The sequence below is a fragment of the Patagioenas fasciata genome, chromosome 3 (assembly GCF_037038585.1).
Source record: "Patagioenas fasciata isolate bPatFas1 chromosome 3, bPatFas1.hap1, whole genome shotgun sequence".
Classification (NCBI taxonomy): Eukaryota; Metazoa; Chordata; class Aves; order Columbiformes; family Columbidae; genus Patagioenas; species Patagioenas fasciata.
The window spans coordinates 74,730,858-74,747,841 of record NC_092522.1 but is presented as its reverse complement, the minus strand read 5'-3'; the positions used below and the strand labels follow the sequence as shown (position 1 = coordinate 74,747,841).

The window sequence follows — 16,984 nt, the reverse complement described above, 5'->3', positions numbered from 1 at the left end:
GGATATAGCTCATGAGGATTTAGTTTTCCTCCCTGTGCCTTTTCCTTGGTGATAATCGGGAGGATATATTTGGATTCCCTTAAGAACACAACCCTGCTGTTTACTGGGAGGTTTCTGCAGCATCTGGCTCCAGCCCTGATGACTGCCAGGGAGCAGATCTCAGCGAGGGGAGGGGAGTTTGGCTTTCTGCAGGGCTTCGCAGTCGTCACTGGGATGCTGCTGGGGTGTCATGATTAAAAAATGTTGGCTTTGCTTTTGTTGGTCAGTACTGCAAAATGATTCCTGACATTTCTGCTGTGTATTTTGGGAGAAATCTCTTTCGGTCTTAGACTGTGCTTTTAATTGAAAAACATGCCTTCCATCTAAAGAGCTTAGTTAAGATTATATTTGTTCAATGTATTGGTTTGTTCAAGGAAATCTCAAAAAAGGATTAGACATGAGTATTGAGTTTATCAAGCAGGCTTGTGTCTGGATTAGATTATAATTGTCTTCCATTCAGTTACTCAAATATTTTCCTGATCACTCATCGAGAATATTACGTTTTCCCTACTTCTTGTGGTTTCTTTTTCCTTCCTTATGCCTGGAACTCTAGTTTTTCTTCTGATAAAAGCTTGTGGCTTTCATTTAGTTTGCTCACACTGACTGAATGTATAGAGACACTGAGATGTTGTCAGTTTAATAACTACGAAATAAATCCAGCTGTAATACCTAAATGCATAGATACGTGTGTACATAAACATCAGAGCACAATGTTTTAATTAATGTTGTGTAATACCTGGATCTGGATAACTGGCACATGGCAAATGAAACACAGTAACTGATAGTGGTTACTGTTCAAACATCTTCATTTCCGTTTTATTTACACCAGGGCTGTGGAGTCCTGCAGGCAAAGTAGGGCAGATCAGGAGTCCTGCTTCTGAGCTCACCCTAAGGCTTGTAACTCGTGAGGGCTGCCCAAGCCACTGGGAAACACTGGTAATGCTAAATGGTCACTGCAAAGGAAACTGGTTTTCGTCACTCACGCTCAGGCTCTGGTGTGGGAGCAAAGAAATAAGTGGGACAGAAATTCAGGGGGATGCATCTACTAACCTACATTGCTGTAGATCTAGAAGGGGACATAGACTTTGCGATCCTTCATGTCTGACTTCTAGGAGTCTTTGACTGTAAAAGTTAATATGCTGTTTGTCTTGGGAACAAAATTAGTCTAGGTGGAATTATCCAAGTATGTGGTCCTCAAGCAATTTGATAGAGCCATCTAGTTCATTCTTCCAGCCTCAAGTTTGTTCAGGGTTGCCTTCAGTTTGTTCAGGGTTGTTTGGGGTTTTTTTAGCAGAGTGCAATAAAGGATGAATTTTGTGCTGAATTCATTATCAGTGTTGGTTAGAACTGATTAGAGAGTCGCTGTGAAATATCTCAGAGAGGACTGGGTATCTGTCCCCTCCCTTAATTTATGACTCTCCATCAGGATTAGGTGAGAAGTGGGTGCCAAGATGCAAAGATCTGCCAAGACAGCAGCAGTTGTGAGCATGCACAGTAGCAGAACCTGAAGAAATTTTCTCGCAAAAATGCTAGGAAAACAACTGGGAAATTAGCAAGTATTTTTTTTTTCCTGAGACTGGCTTTATTATCAAATACTTTACCTTATTTTTTACATGCTTTTGCATCAAGTTGTGGCCTGTGCAAGCAGTTCAGTTTAGTGAAACAGAGCTGCTTATAGCTTCCCTGGGTCATCAATGCTAACATGGAATAAGACCAGATACAAAATTAATTACTGCAGTGTCCAGGAGGCAGAGTCCAGACCTGTATCATTGTTGTTTGTTGATTGGTCAGTATTGCTGGACCTAGTGATACCATTACCACTTACATCAAAAGAAGTTGGATCGAGCTGTGGTGGTCAATTCACATGATGCCTCTGCAATCCAGGGCAACTGTGATTTATTTTAAGTTACAAAGTTTTCACAGAACTTAGTTTGAATGAACTTACAGAAGTCTTCATCTATGACATTTTCTGGATCTCCATTTTTTCACAGATTTTGCATTCCCTCGAAAAAAACGTCTTTATTTCTCTTTCCATTAGTATTTGTTTTTTTTTTCCTCACTGTATGTAGCCACTAAGATTCCACATATGCCTTTCTGGATCAATCCAGAGCTTTCTCATAAATATATCACACAAATAAAGCAATAATATAGAATATTGCATACTCCAGGCAAAGCAGGTGCAGGAAATGAAATCATTGATGAAAAACAACTGGAAGTAGAGGAGGATTTTTACTTTATGTGTGATACATGAAGTCTGCTTAATGGGTGAAGAATAGTATTTGCTTCAGGCAACTTTCACTGATGTCTTGGGCAACATTTTGACATATAGACACCTTCTAATCATCTTCCAAAGTCAACTTGCTCAGATAAAACCAATATTCAAATGGATAGATTGGGGTTTGAATAGTAAAAAAGTCATTATTCTCTTTCAGACTCTTGTGCATTGTATATAGAATGGGTTTGTTGTTTAAGCTGGTTGTGTAAAGCTAGTTTACCAGGAAACATCAAACAAATGGCCATTTTGATCCAACTGTTTCTATTCTTCAGCATAAGCAAGTCTACCCCATTTGTACTACTTTTTGCTTAAACTAGTCTTGGGACGTTCCAGAATGCTAGGCTAAAAAACTAGTGAAAGCTTTTATATGAAACTAACTGTGTTGCGTTTAACTTTTATAGCTCATAAAGATATTCTGAAATATTTGTTTTCTTTTTTATTACTATTACTTATTTTGGAAACTTTTGTTTTAAATAGAGTTGTCATAAATAGACTCAGCAGCCAGTAAATCCACTGGGCCCCTGAAGACTAGAATAACATCTGCCTGTTCTGCCGTGCTCACAACAGGCTCCAGAAATTTCCCTGACTCAGACAAAATGAGAAAATGTCTTTCTTTGACAAGCTGAATTAACCCACTTTCTAAAGTGTAATTCACTTCCAACCAGGTCTCCTCCCATTCTTACTTTATTCCAGCCTCTATCTGATTTTTCAGCTGGATCTAAATACTAATTTGCTTGCTTTAGTTATCTTTAATATGGTTTTAAAGCTGCGCACTTGAATGCTGCCCTAGTGCTGGCCTGTGAATCACTCGTGAGACAGACCTGAGCTTCCTGTTGTTTGTGCCAAAACTGCTCAGATCGTGGTTTTCGGTTTCACAAAAGTTGCTGAGCACAAAAAAAGAAAAAAAAAAAAGTAGAGCGTATAGTGACAGGATATCATCAACTCTAAGTTAATCCAAAAATAAAAAAAAAATTTAGAAGTTGTCATTAATAACTTACTGTTAAGATGAGCTGAGTAATAGTTTTTAATGTTTTGCTTTGGTTCTAAACACAAGTTGGGAAGGAGCTAACCCTCTTTTGTTGGTTTGGTTTTTTTTCCATTTATTGGAAGGGTAATTGTTTCTTGAATGAAGTTTCATTTGTATGGTTTATTTTAATTTGGTTTCTTGAACTTTGAATATGAGGTGAGCATGGGAAGTATCAGTTTTCTGGCGTGAGGGTGGGTGGGTCACAGCTGGCAGTGAAGACTTTTAAAGAAGCTACAGAAAAGAAAGCTCTGACTGTTCAGAACTATTTTAATGCATTCAGTGTTCTTTACAGACTGGAAGTGATGAGTACGCCAAGTTACAAGTGCAGATTTCTAAGAATGCTTGGTACAAAATGATGTTGTTGACACTGGACTGCAAGAAGGCCTAAGAGCGGGTGCCTTTGGGGAATCCTGCTGTTATAGGCATGAAGGAAAAAAAAGAAAGAAAGAAAGAAGAAACTGAGTTCTTTGTTTTAAACATAGCCCTTTTGTAAGTAGATTGCTGATACAAAGGAGAAAGGTGACAAATTGAAGAATGAACTTGAAAGCATTCTAGTGGGAAAATTCCATCTAGGCTCAATGGAGATTTTTGTTTAAGCATTAATTAAATGGTTTTCTATGACTAGCATTATTTCAACAATCAACTGAATATCCTTTATTGCAGTTGAGAAGACTCTGAAAGTCAGACTGTCAGACAGCTGAAGATGTCAAATAAATACGTAATCACACAATCTGATTGAGTTCTAATGCTGGCTTAAGAAGTACTGCTATTCACCACAGGCTTATCTTTGATGTGATATGGGTTGTGTTGCTAATCAGATGTGCTACGTTTCTGTCTTTCAGATTTACCACTGGATTATAGATTTACACGATTTTCCTCAAATAACTCAGCAATTGCTGGGTACTACCCAAGCCCTCCAAGAGCACTGCTGCCAATTGAGGAGTCAGTGACTATGAAATAGGTTGACGTCTTTTTCCTTAAATAACCCTGTGGCCATTACTTAAACTGCTATGAAAGGCTAATTGGTGAAAATGCTGTGTGATGCTTCATAAAATAGAATGATGGATTAAAGCAGACTCCTGTGTAGACTTGTGTTTCACGTGTTGCTCTGGTCCAGCCAGAACAGGTGAGCAACGCATCTAAGTCTTCTGACCACCACTACTTTTTGCAATGTGCTTGTTGGCTTTTTCCATGCACTGCCCACATCCTTCAAGAGAAATGTACTAGTAAGAACTCGTCCCAAGTTACATTCTACATTTTCAAGGATGTTTTCAGTACTATCCCTATTTAAGGTGATGCTGTTGCTACCAAAAGCCCCAGAAAAGCCATGAACCAGACCCTAAGCCATACTTCATTAAGAGTTACCTTGGACTGCCCAGGTTATCACCATAGTATGATCAGTGTTTTGCAGGCTTTGAGGAATTTATTCAGTCACTGTTGCTGTTCTTGGAGATACAGAAAGACTGAGGCCGAAAGAGGAAGATGCATCATATCCAAAAAGAGACTTGAATGGGATTTAGGCAGCTAAATGCACACTGGCAGTCTTGAAAGCTTTTGTCACGTGCTTTGTATTCCTGAAAGTGCCTAACCACTATTCAACAGCAAGGTTCCCTGCAACGCCTTTTCCTCCTTTAGTCTTCAATACCTCAAGAGTCAGCGCTCTTCTGCAGAAGGAGGGAAGCCTGTGTACAGTTCCCTTCTCAGCTTGAGTGGATTTGAACCCCTGTTTCTCCACCTTCCTGGGAAATCCTTCCAAGAGTGGGAAGGACATACCACCCAGCTATATAGAGCCATCCTTGCTAAGTACAGCCTCAGCCCAAATGAGAAGCAAGACTGAGACATGAGCTGAATATGCCCATTTTTATTGACTAATTTAAGCAAACGGGCATCCTGTTCTCTGCAGATTTCTTTCCAAAGACCCATTCTCCAGTGCTTTGGACAGCGAACCTTTGGTAACTAACACATGCAAAAACATATCAAAGACATTTGTTTAGTCAGCAGTTGTGTCAGTCTAAAATGGAAAAATTTTGGATAAATTTCCCTCAAAGTTTAAAGAACAATCAAAATAAACTTTTTTTTTCATATTTTCAAGAAAAATATTTTACTTTCTTAGGCCTAGACAATTATCAGAATGGATTTAACTTGTGTTAAGATTTAACTTGGGTCACCACAGGTCACTCTATATTTTTGCAGTTTCACCAGTTAAAATATTTTGTGTCAGAATCAGACACAGACACCATTCCACCTCATTTCAGAGTTATCAGCTTTTGTTTCCACACTTTTTTCTTACCTTTGCATAGGATGTTATTTTTACATTCTTGTGATCCAGTATATTTACAAGTAAAATGCAACATTTCCAATTTAACAGTAAGCATTTTTTTTTAAGGGAGAAATAAAACAAGTGAGGAAAAGATTGAGAAAAGCTTTGCCTAAAACAAGATGGGTGAGGAAGGAAAATGAAAGTGCTGTTCTCCTCCTTGTAAACTATATGCTGAAAATATTTACTTAAGAATGTACCAATAAGTAACACTTAAATATATTTTGAAATTTTTAAATTAGCGTCAATGTCTTGGGCAGCAAATCTGGCTCATGATAAGGGTATGATTTGTACTAAGCAAGGAGCTACCCAGATTAGAATTTCAGATCCCTGGTTACAGCATCATTTGAAATTCTGACCTGAATCAAGTAATCCTCTGCAAATAATTTCTAACTACATTACGATACAAAACAATATTTTGTGCCCTCACGCTTTTGTTGTTCTGAATTTGGATCTGATTTTTGTAGGTTACGGAGGTTTTTTCTTGCTTTTTAAAGAAAGTTAATTAATATTGAATTGTTAATGGAAATTAGAGTGAAAATTATCTAAGTCAGCCCTTCGTACCTGGCATCCTAGTGAAGAAGACGTAATTTTCTTTTCATGAGAGAGTGACTGATTTCAAGGACAGCCTGAGCACAAGGTTTACCAGAACAAATACATCTACGGGCTTGCCCAGCTGGGAGGTGACAGTACCTGTTTCTGACAAAGGCTGTCACCAGCCATTTGCAATTGCTGCCAGAGGGACCACACAGTAGCAGAGAAAGAAGTAAACCACAGAAGGCCACTCCATGTGCCACCACAGTTTGTGGCTGCAGGAAGACTTAGGAAAAATAATGGAAGCGTTTGCCCAAAAAAGAGATTTCCTGTGAAATCAGGACTTAACGACTCTTACTAAAGACTCTTCTTAGTCAAGAGTCTCCGAAGATTATGCAGGTCTTATTACGAAGCCCTGCAAAATAAAGCAGAGCATTTTCTTTTAGGTTGGATGAAAAGGTTTCATAAATCCGGGCAATTTTTGCAGTCTCTCCAAACAGACTTGCAGTACCAGTATTTGTCAATTCAGCCACCGTGTTGCACATGCTCAGCAGTACTGATGGCGGGGCCTGGCTGCCCCGAGTGGCTGCAGAAGTGGAGGTTGGCGGTGGAGAAACTTTAGGAAGGCAGTCACTGCTGTGGTGATGAGAGACGCTGGAAATGGAGGTGGCCTGGATACCAGGGAGAAGATATGCACGTGGCAGAAAACCGGTAAAGAGCTGGCCATATTTAACATGATGCTATAAAGACACCAACTTGGCTTCCTCCTTCTTTCTTTTTTTTTTTTTAAACTCCTGAAAATCTCTGAAGTTTCTTGGATTCTGTTGTGAGAGGCCATTAGCAGAAAGATCTCTGAAGTGCCTGCAAAACTATCTTGAGTATTGGCAGGGAGACGTAAAGTCATAAAGATTAAAATCACTATGTTTGGTTATATAGCCCTGAAAGCCACAGGTTTGCTTAAAACCAGAGATGAATACCAAGTCTCTTTTGGCATCTGTTTTGGTATAAAGCATATATGTCTGAATTTTAAAATAAAGAGAGTTTATTTCTGAAAAAAAAGTTTGTTCTCTAAATTTATTTTATAGCTGAGCAGCAAAGAGAAAAAAGGGGGACAAGGTTACCACGGAGCAGTGCAAGGAGCGGTTCATGCTACAGTCTTGAACAAAGCAAATCTTGACCCACTCAGAATAAAAGATATATAAATCAAACAAAAACTAGTATAAATTAATACCTTTAATAAATTAATACCTTTAATACCTATAGGAAAGTCAGCTTTGATGCAAAGCAGAACTCACTGCAAGTGTTTCCTGAATAGGGCTTGTTCCTGGAAACTAAAGGCTTCTTAATCGCCAGTGAGTAAAAGCCAAATAAACAAATGCAGATAGCTCATCCGTGGTAGGCACAGGGCCCTGCTGGACACAGGCCTTTCTGAGGCTGCTGCTTCCCCAGCTGCTGGGGCTCTGCAGCTCGTATGAGTCTCAGGTGTGTGACAGTGCAGCAGCACTGGGGCGATTCCTAATGGAATTCACAGGAAAACTTGTCTGATGATTGGCACCAGGAACAAGCACTCCCAAAAGTGGTTTAAATCTGCGTAAGTAGCAACCAGCCATTGTCCAGCCTGGTATGACAATTTACCTAGGGAAAAAAAACAGCTACAAAACAGGGACACAGTGACATGAAAAAGTGGGTTCATACACAGATGTGTGACTAGCAGATCTTTTGGGATGCAGGAGGGCTCTTTGGCAGGGTGTCTGGACTGGCCCTCCAGTGTCCTAGGGCTTGAGATGCTGTGTAACCACTGGTCTCGCCAATCCCCTGCCATGACCTGAAATGCTCCAAACGTTATCTGTGTTCAAATAAATAAACTTTAGTCCTGCCCACATTGCCTAGCGTGATGTATTATCACAGCAATTGGCTATAGCAACTGAAAACAATATGACCATTTCACCATGACAAGAGAAAACCATACCTGCCATGTCCATCTAGGTCATGTTGTTGCCAGCAGCTGCACAGGCTCTAGGGTCTTTAACAATCTTTTTGACAGATACTTTAGAAATTGAAGAAATGTAACATATCTCACTGGCAAGTCGGAGATTACTTATCGGTTGATATATTGTAAAATAGGATGCAGAAAATTATCTGCTGCACACAATACACAACAGTGATCTGTGTTTGGTGGAAAATAAATACAATCCCTGGCTCAGCCCCAACTCATTGGCCCCAGTGCACCCTGGATCAAATCTGGCTACAATCAGGCTGAAAACCATGTAATAATCCAGTAAAGGCTGAGTTATCATGTATCACAATTGAGATTGCCTGGATTCAAAACCATTCACTTGTATTTTCCTGAGAAACAGTTGTTATCCTGTAGAAACTTCAGTTTTCCTCTTACCAGGAGTCCTAATCCAACCTGAGAGAGGCGTGGGGTACAGCCAACATGTATTGCTCCAGCAAAACAAATGGTTTCCAACCCAGCCTTGGAGTGCATCTCTTCCGTGTAGGTGCATAGTCATATTTTCTGGCTATGTGGAACACTATACAATTTGTAATCCTCTTTCTTCCCATCAGTAGAAATGCGATTTTACATTCCTCACAGTGGCCATGTTTGAAAAGTGTTTGGACATGACTTGTCCAATCACATACCAAATAAATATTGTAGTTTCACCTTTAAGTTTTTCCTCCTGGGGCCAAGTATGCATTAAACCATACCAAGGCAAATGACAGCAGAGTATAAGAATGTATAAATTAGCAGGGAGCTGCCAACAGTGAAAATGTAATGTCTGAGCTTCCACGTCAGCTTTCATTTGCCACCACAGGGAACAAAAAAATAAGTGTAAAACATCCTTTTGTACACAACCTTGATGTTTTACAGCAGAGTTTCTCAGAAAGGCAAGTTTAGAAATAAAGCTTTCTTCTCTGTAGAAAGGTGAAAGTCTCATGTGCCACACCATACAGCGAGCGATCTGATGGGAGATGTTGCTTCTGACTTCCATGGCAAGGGAGCATGACACAGGGCAGCTGCTGTTCCTCAGCGGCATGGAAGGAGCAAGACAAGTTTTCTGGACCATTTGAGTGACTGAATTTTAAAACAAAATATGCCTCTTTTTGCACACATGCTTGGATGCAGATAGAATTTCAGCTGAAGCACAGCATCAGTTTTAGGAAGGAAAACATGCAGCTAAGCTACAGGAACCTTATCTGTGGAAAGAGTGGCAGCTTTACTGGTGTAATGGATATAATGGTGTAGCCACAAATGTCTAACAACTGCCCGAGAACCAGCCCTTCCAGCAAGAACATAGCAGATCTAGAAGGCCCCGGGGGAAAGGCTCAATGCCATTATAAATCCAGTTGGCTGTAATTTTGTTTTCTGCAATTGTGAAAACATCAATCGTCCTTCATGAGTCACAGTAGAAGAAGAAAATATATTTATATAAAATAAAGGTTTTCTCCTGAACCCCTTCAGCACAAGAAACAAATCCCACTTTTTTGTAAGCATTATAAATAGAAATGCTTAACTTGAAAACAGAGCCTGGATTAGGGACAAAATAAGATGGAATCCAGGAAGATGAACAGTCTCGGAGGTTTCCAGCTCGAAACGCTTGCCAGCGTCTTTACAAACTAGGGATTCCTATCTGCAAATCAGTGGGCTAGTACTGTGGCCGGCATAACCCATCATTTTGCTGAATATAGGACAAAGGTGTAAGTGAAATCTTGTCAGGATGAGGTGGGTAGCCACAGCAGTTCTCTGGCAAGCATGGCAAGACCACAGAGGTTTTGCAGCTGACCAGATGTCACAGTTCACAGAGGAGCAAACATCTAAAAGCACCGTGTCTAACTTCTGCTCCCACTGCAGCTAAACTGATTTAATCAGAACTGTGCTCAAAAATCCCTCGTGCTGCCCACTCACGCTGCCAGAGCACATACGTAGTTCTCTCACACACGGTTGTAACAACTTTTAAATACTTGCACTGAGGTGAGAAACCATCACAGCCACATCAAAACGATATTATGGTTTCCAGCCCTTTTCGCAAATTAGGGGGTGCAAGACACAAAATGGCAGCAGCACAAATGGGAAAAGCATCCACCGCAGCTATGATAGCCCAGGCAAAGCAGATTGTGCCAGCCAGAAAAGTATTTCTATTTTCCATTGACTACTAAATGTTGAGTACAAACACTTCAATACTCAATTTGATTCCCGCATACAAGGTTGAAGAAGCAGTGAACTTTTCTATCCCTGTTTTCTCCTTCAAAACTGCCCAGAAAAAAAAAGGGCATGAGTGCCCATATGTATACACACATGAACAGGCGACAATGAAGGGCTAGGATGCCATGACGTGGGAATGCAGAGACTAAGGGAATGAGGAAATTACCTGCATTTCATGGGGGCTGGGGGGCACTAGGTCAATTAAATAAACTAGGCACTCCCTGGCAGTAAGCAGGGAAATCTCTAGATCAGTAGTAGACAGATGATAGAAAATGGAGTACAGATAAAGCTCAAAGAGGATAAGGTTGGAAGTCAGCATAAAATGACATTAATAGCTCGATAGGGCAATGGCTAGAGGGTATCAGGGAGTGGAGATTACATATATTACAGTAAATAATAACTACCAAAATATATCTATTATGTGGGGTTTTCCTCTTTCTTCTAACTCTTCTCCTGTTATTTTGTAGGATTTGGAGATAGCTGATACATTTCTGATATTAACGCATACACAAAATTAACGAAAAAAAAAAAGATTGTACCCTGGAGACAAGTACATGACTCAAAGAAAATAGATTTGATAACTACCATTAAAATGTCCATCACTAGATTGATATTATTAAAGTAACTGTACAGGTCTTTGTATGTGTGTATGAGTGAACGATCATGAGGTGGTTGCAGCCACCCCTGAAATAGCAGCAGTGCCCTGGAAAGCACAGGAACAAGAACCAAAATCCCCAGAACAATACACAATAACCAACTACTGATGCAGCTTAATGCAACAACCTCATCAAGGCCCCAAAATTAGGAGCAAAAATGAAGCTGTCTTTAGGGAAAATAGTCTGATTACAACCACAACAACCAGTTGGTGGGCATCATTGCTTCAGAATCAAGTGTGCAGAGTTGTTCAATATGGTAGCCTCTAGTGCTGCAAATGTAAGTGTGATCTTTAAGGGGAATAAATGTCTAATGTCTGTGGTTTTGTTTGATCTAATATCCCATCTTTGAGTCTTGGCTGCAACTAGGGATGCAGGAAATTAAGAGTGAGAAATGGAGAGTCAGCAACAAGTTCAAATACAGTTACTAAGATGCACCTTTTTCATTTACAAATCTCTAGTGTAAGAAGGAAGAGACAGTACAGTAGTATGGAACACAAGAATTGGGGATGGGGCTAAATAAGCAACTTGTGGATATTCCCATGAATTCCAGCAGTTGTTACCTGCTTGGCTTTCCACATATCAAGTGACTCCATAAAATAAGTGCATTCCAGCCTTAAAAATTCTAGTCATTGGAGACAGTGTGTTACAAATGGAAAACATTACTGCAATATATCTGGCATCAGAGAGAGATTGTGGCAATCAGCTCTCAGGGAGCTCCGCTGCAGTCTGTCTTTAGAAAGTTTCTCTCAGCATGAGAGTTAACGGTTTGTGCTCTCCAGGGGATATTGCTCCGTTTGTAACATCGCAGAAATTTGGAAGGAAAGAAGTTGACATGTTGAGAAAGGTCACACATTTGAGAACAGAAAGTAACAACCAGTTCAGCTGAATGAAAAGCCACATGTTGCTGGGTCCCCCCAACTCCAACCTGTTCTGGTCATCACCAGAGAAAAGAAAGGGTAAGTGTTAAAGAAGGAGCAGGCCAGTTAGGCAACGCAACAGCTGCTGGAAAGAGACAAACCTAAACCCAGTTGAGGTCTACAGTGGTGTAAATGCAATAAAAATGGTACTGTCCCGCTGTCATGAATTCTGCTGTTGAAAGGCACAGACCAGATGATACACATAATTTTTCATTGGATGCATGTCTTTTTTGGTGTTTCTCAGTAAGTACCTATGTACCTGCTTTATGGCTGCTGTCTTCCTGACATGTCTATGGACCAATTTGTCTCCACTTAACTCTGTTTTACCTCTCCTTGCTGAGGTTACTGATGCTGCAGCTTCCCATTCATGAAGAAATCTGCAGGAATTTTTTCTCATCTTTCTGTCTCCTGGCCTCAGGCTAAACCAGGCTAAACACATGGTGAGAGCAAAAAAGAAGGAAAGAAAGGAAATGTAAAGCAGAGAAAGATGTTCCATTTACATACAAAGAAGGGTTGTTCAGGAAACAATCTAGTGCTTTCGCTTTCCAGCTACCCTACTGACACTTTGGCTAACACAAGGTAGAATAGTAAAATGCTGCTTTTGTGAGGAGGAGAGAAGCATTTCCAGGCTGTAGATATGGGAGCAAAGGAAGGTAGAAGCATCTGTTGCTCTAACGCATCCTTCCAGTCCCATAAACATACCTGGCACCCAACAGACCCGTAGGAAACAGCTGGCTAGATCTTCCTTCGAGAGAAATTGCTTTACATCACACTAAATGTGCCCCAGCCAGGAAGGTATCCTAAGTAGCTTAGGCCTGATTTCCAGTTTTTTCAACTATTTCTGATTCTCAGGACTGATTGCAGGCTACTCCTTTTCATTACCTGATTCTTGAGATGTGATATTTCTGCCCATTGCCTACACAGTGAGCCAGAGCCCCGAGTCCCTGAGCAGTAAATGGTATGAATCATGCAACACCCTCATAAACTTGAAGGACGTAGTAGGAACAACAACAAAGTTAGGACACTGTCTGGTCCACACACTGGCTGGAAAATAAGAGATAGCTAATATTCCCCCCCCATGGAATTGGGATAAGATTTGAAAAATAGAGCTGCCTTCATGTGGCACTAATAAAGTCCACGGGGAAGAGCTGGGCAGAACAGCCCAGATCAAGGAGAGCAGGGTAAGCATTGTGCAAGTCTCCACATTTGCAGTTCTGCAGTTCAGCTACAAGACAACACTGGCCTAACAGTCATGCCCTAAAGATTTCAGCTCACAGTACTAAGATCAGAAATCTTCACAGCTGGACACAAAAGGAACACAAGGATTATGGTCATAAGAAAATCAATTGTTTTGGACCATTAGTGAAGGAATCTGGAGAACTTTGTACTTTTCTCTCTTTTCATTTGAAGAATTTTACTACTTAATGACAAAAGTAGAAGTGCCTCTGACATGGAAATTAGAGACCAAACAGGTCACACAGAGAATAGAACTTCAGTGACAGGGAGGTACTTGAAAAAAAAAAGAAAAAGAAAAAAGACATATAAGGAGAAAAAAATGCAGTTGCATAGGTTGGGCAGGAAGAAAGAAAAGAGCCAAGGTTGTGTATGTGGAAAGGACTGAACATCCCCCCATTTTCACAACTGTGAACCAAAGGCTTTAAAATGTATGATGCATCAGCAGACACTTGGTGTGTCCTCCAGAAAGCATAAGCCCTGCACCACTGGCAGCCCTGCTGCCTTCCTTTCTCACTGTCCTAGCACAGCAATGGGGTTTGCTCCCTCTTCACATCCTCATGACCCAGCTTGTCAATGCAACAGGAAAATAAAGTGCATTTCCCCTCTGTGCAAGCTAGATAACCACAGGGCCTTCTTGGAAATTTTCACTTCTTAAACTTCATTTACTATCAGGGACGGGGGGAAGAACAGATGTTATCAAGACCTCATAACCAAGAGCTGGCTGCTCACAGTGTCTCTGGCGCAGTGGACGTTTTCAAGAAGTGCACTGTACACTTTGGTGTCTAAGGCAGTGACTTCATGTGTGTGACCTAAAAAACTTGCCATTGTTGGAAACAGGCAACATTTCCCACATACATTTGGCTCAGTTACACAGACACCAGACATTTCACGTTCCTTGTAATGTTGCTTGCCATGAAGGCCAAGAAAAAATAAAGAGCATGTGATATATGACTAGAACAGTGTCTGACCTGAACAGTTTTCAAACAATTTCCATGGAACATGCTCTGCACAACTGGCCAAGTCAGTGGTCTTTAGCTCCAAAAGGTAAATTTAGCTCTTCTCCAAAATCCATTCTGGAGCAATGCCACCTGAAATGTCAGTTTGCTGTATGTTTCAGTGTCGAATGATGCAATTCAAGGAAATGACAGCTATAAAAATTCTTTATCTCTGTGGGACCTTTTGAATAAAAAAAGAAGAAAGGAATAAATCAAATAGGGTTCTGATACTTGGGAGCAGAGAGGGAGTGAGACATTTCAGGGAGAGAAGCACCAAGGGAGTGGAAATTGTATGATAGCAAGTTACGGAGTCAGTCATTTAAACCAACTTTATGGTTGATGGCAAGAATAGGTAGCTTGGGGACATGATTCACCACATCCTAAAGAAGATGTCTAAAAGAAGACAGATGAATTCTACCCTAAAAGTATTTCTTTTTCTCTGCAGTTATAAAGAGACTCTAACATCACTAGATCAGAGGTAGTTACCAGTCAAGTATAGAACAAAAGTGCATGACACGTTCAGAGGTTAGATGGATCCCACCCAGAATTTCTGCTCCAGATTGACATTGTTTTATTGTTTAATTGTTTTCTTTTTGCTGTCATCAGCAACAAATTCACTGGCATGAAGCAAGGCTAGCAAACCACCAAGACAAGGTCAGCCTTAGCAAGGGAGGTTTCATCGATTGCTAAAGAGGTGAAGGGCATAGGAAGATCAAAGAGGAGCCATAATCTTGCCTGTGCAAGTAGCATTTTGAACATAATTCTACAAAACGAGACTGGAAAGGACCTTGACAGGTCATCTGGTCCACCCCTTGCTCTAAGGCAGGATCCATCAGACTTCCTAGACCTGAACCGTTCTTGTCGAATGTATGTCCAACTTGTACTTAAAAAGCCTCCAGGGACAGAGCTGCCATTCACTCCTGTTTTATTTACCCTCAAAGATACTTTTTCCCCCCTATTTACCCTAAATATCTATTACTGCAATTTACATGCTGTTCTCAGAGGATGTGGACAAGAGATTATTATCTTTTTTTTCATCAGCTTTTACATAGCTGAAGGCTGCTATCACATCATCCTCCAATGTTCTCATCCTTAGGCTAGTTTTTTCAGTCTTTCCATGTGCATGAAGCTTGCTAAAACTGGGGTCATTCTCATTTCAAAATTATTAGTGGTAATGCTGAAATTAATCTAGAATGGACAGATCTTGCCTCTCTTTGATATCTCTGAATCATCCTATAAACTTTATTTATTTAGCCTGACAAGCACCCCATAAGGTACTGGGAAGTAAAAAAAGCCCGATTTTATACAAAAGGACATAAGGCAGAGAGGATTTTCACTCTCCACTTGGCGCATGTATCTCAACCACAGTCTAACTGCACACCAGAGCAAGATCCAAGCAAATCCAAGCTCATCCTCTATGAGGCAGAAACCCAAGTACACAGGTTATAGGAGAACCAGTGTGCTTTGCCCAGATATTCAGTTGTGACAAGGCAGCACAGTGTAGATTCTCTACAATATGGATAGATATATCCTCAGACTAAGGTAAGAATTTCAAAAGCTGTTTGGGCATTATCCTGTTCAGAATTTTAAGGGCTAATTCCATTTACCCTAGAGTCAGATACTTAATATACTTTAATACTTAATGATACAGACTTTTGACTGATTCTCAGACACCTCCCTCCTCATCACTTGAGGCATTCTGATGATTTTAGAAATTCCAGTAGAATTGTGCTGTTGGCTACAGCTGGTCTGACTGGGGGAGTCTGTAGCTCTTCTTGTGCTCATTTGTGTCACAACATTAATATTTTGCAACTCTACCATCCATGCAGTATAGCATAATACCATTCAAATAGGTGTTTAGAAACATAACTTCTAATGATTAATCTAGTGTTTGTATGATGGAAACTGAAGCACCTAGTGCTTTTAGACATGTCATTACTGGTAAAAAAGCAAGGCTTCATTCCAGGCTCTGGCATTGCTCTCGAAGCTTGCAGCAACAGCTTGTGGATCTCTATTCATTATGCTGAGACTGTCAATAGATATTGCTCAGAAATACAAGAGGTGAAGGCAAATGTATAGTTGCTAGTTTCATGTAGTTTCCACAATTTTTTTAATCTTGATAGAACAGCAGGAAATCACACTGTAAACCACAAAGACCCTGTCTAAAACCATCCTCAGAAAACACAGCTTTTACATTTTAAAGCCAGTGAACTGAGCACTCAAAGCCCACTGACTGATTCAGCAACATCAGTAAACACATTATTAGAATGAAGAATAAGCTGTGTGAAATGCAAAATTAAGGTAGCTGAACACCATCCTGGTCTATCACATGTAAATATTTTTATTTTCATTTCAGTAGAGTAGTCTGAAGATGATAAAACATGAACAGCTTCTGGGAGCCAACAAACATTTGGAATTCTTCACTTCACGCTTTTTCTTCATTATAGTGACTGAGAAAGCAAAGAGAACTGTTCCAGAGGTTCATTTAGTTTAACCTCTTTAATATGACTTTCCTAAGTATCTTCGAGTGGCTGCAAAAATAATGTCAGGATGATTGGCTTGAATGGTCATGGTGTTTCACATTTTCGTTTTACATGGGAAACATTTATGTAAGTAGTCACACCATACTTAAAAGGGCAGATTGATAAATTGGATTTTTGTTTATTTTCCGGCTTGAAATTTTTGGATGGAAGGTCCTAGTACTCCCGTAAAATACGGTGACAGCAATAGAGATGGACATTGTATATGAATGGGTCACCCTGCACGCTTTACCCTCCACAGACC

The 16,984-nt window shown here is 40.3% G+C and overlaps 1 protein-coding gene across 1 annotated transcript in view; it reads left to right on the top strand.

The window, feature by feature from the left end:
- The window catches only part of NT5DC1 (5'-nucleotidase domain containing 1), a 137,644-nt gene extending 130,393 nt beyond the window's left edge, over nucleotides 1–7,251 (top strand). The window contains exon 12 of the mRNA XM_065835827.2: nucleotides 4,184–7,251. Within this exon, the coding sequence (XP_065691899.1) occupies nucleotides 4,184–4,302 (119 nt within the window). The 3' untranslated portion in view covers nucleotides 4,303–7,251. The remainder of the gene's footprint in view (nucleotides 1–4,183) is intronic.
- The last annotated feature ends 9,733 nt before the right edge of the window (nucleotides 7,252–16,984 follow it).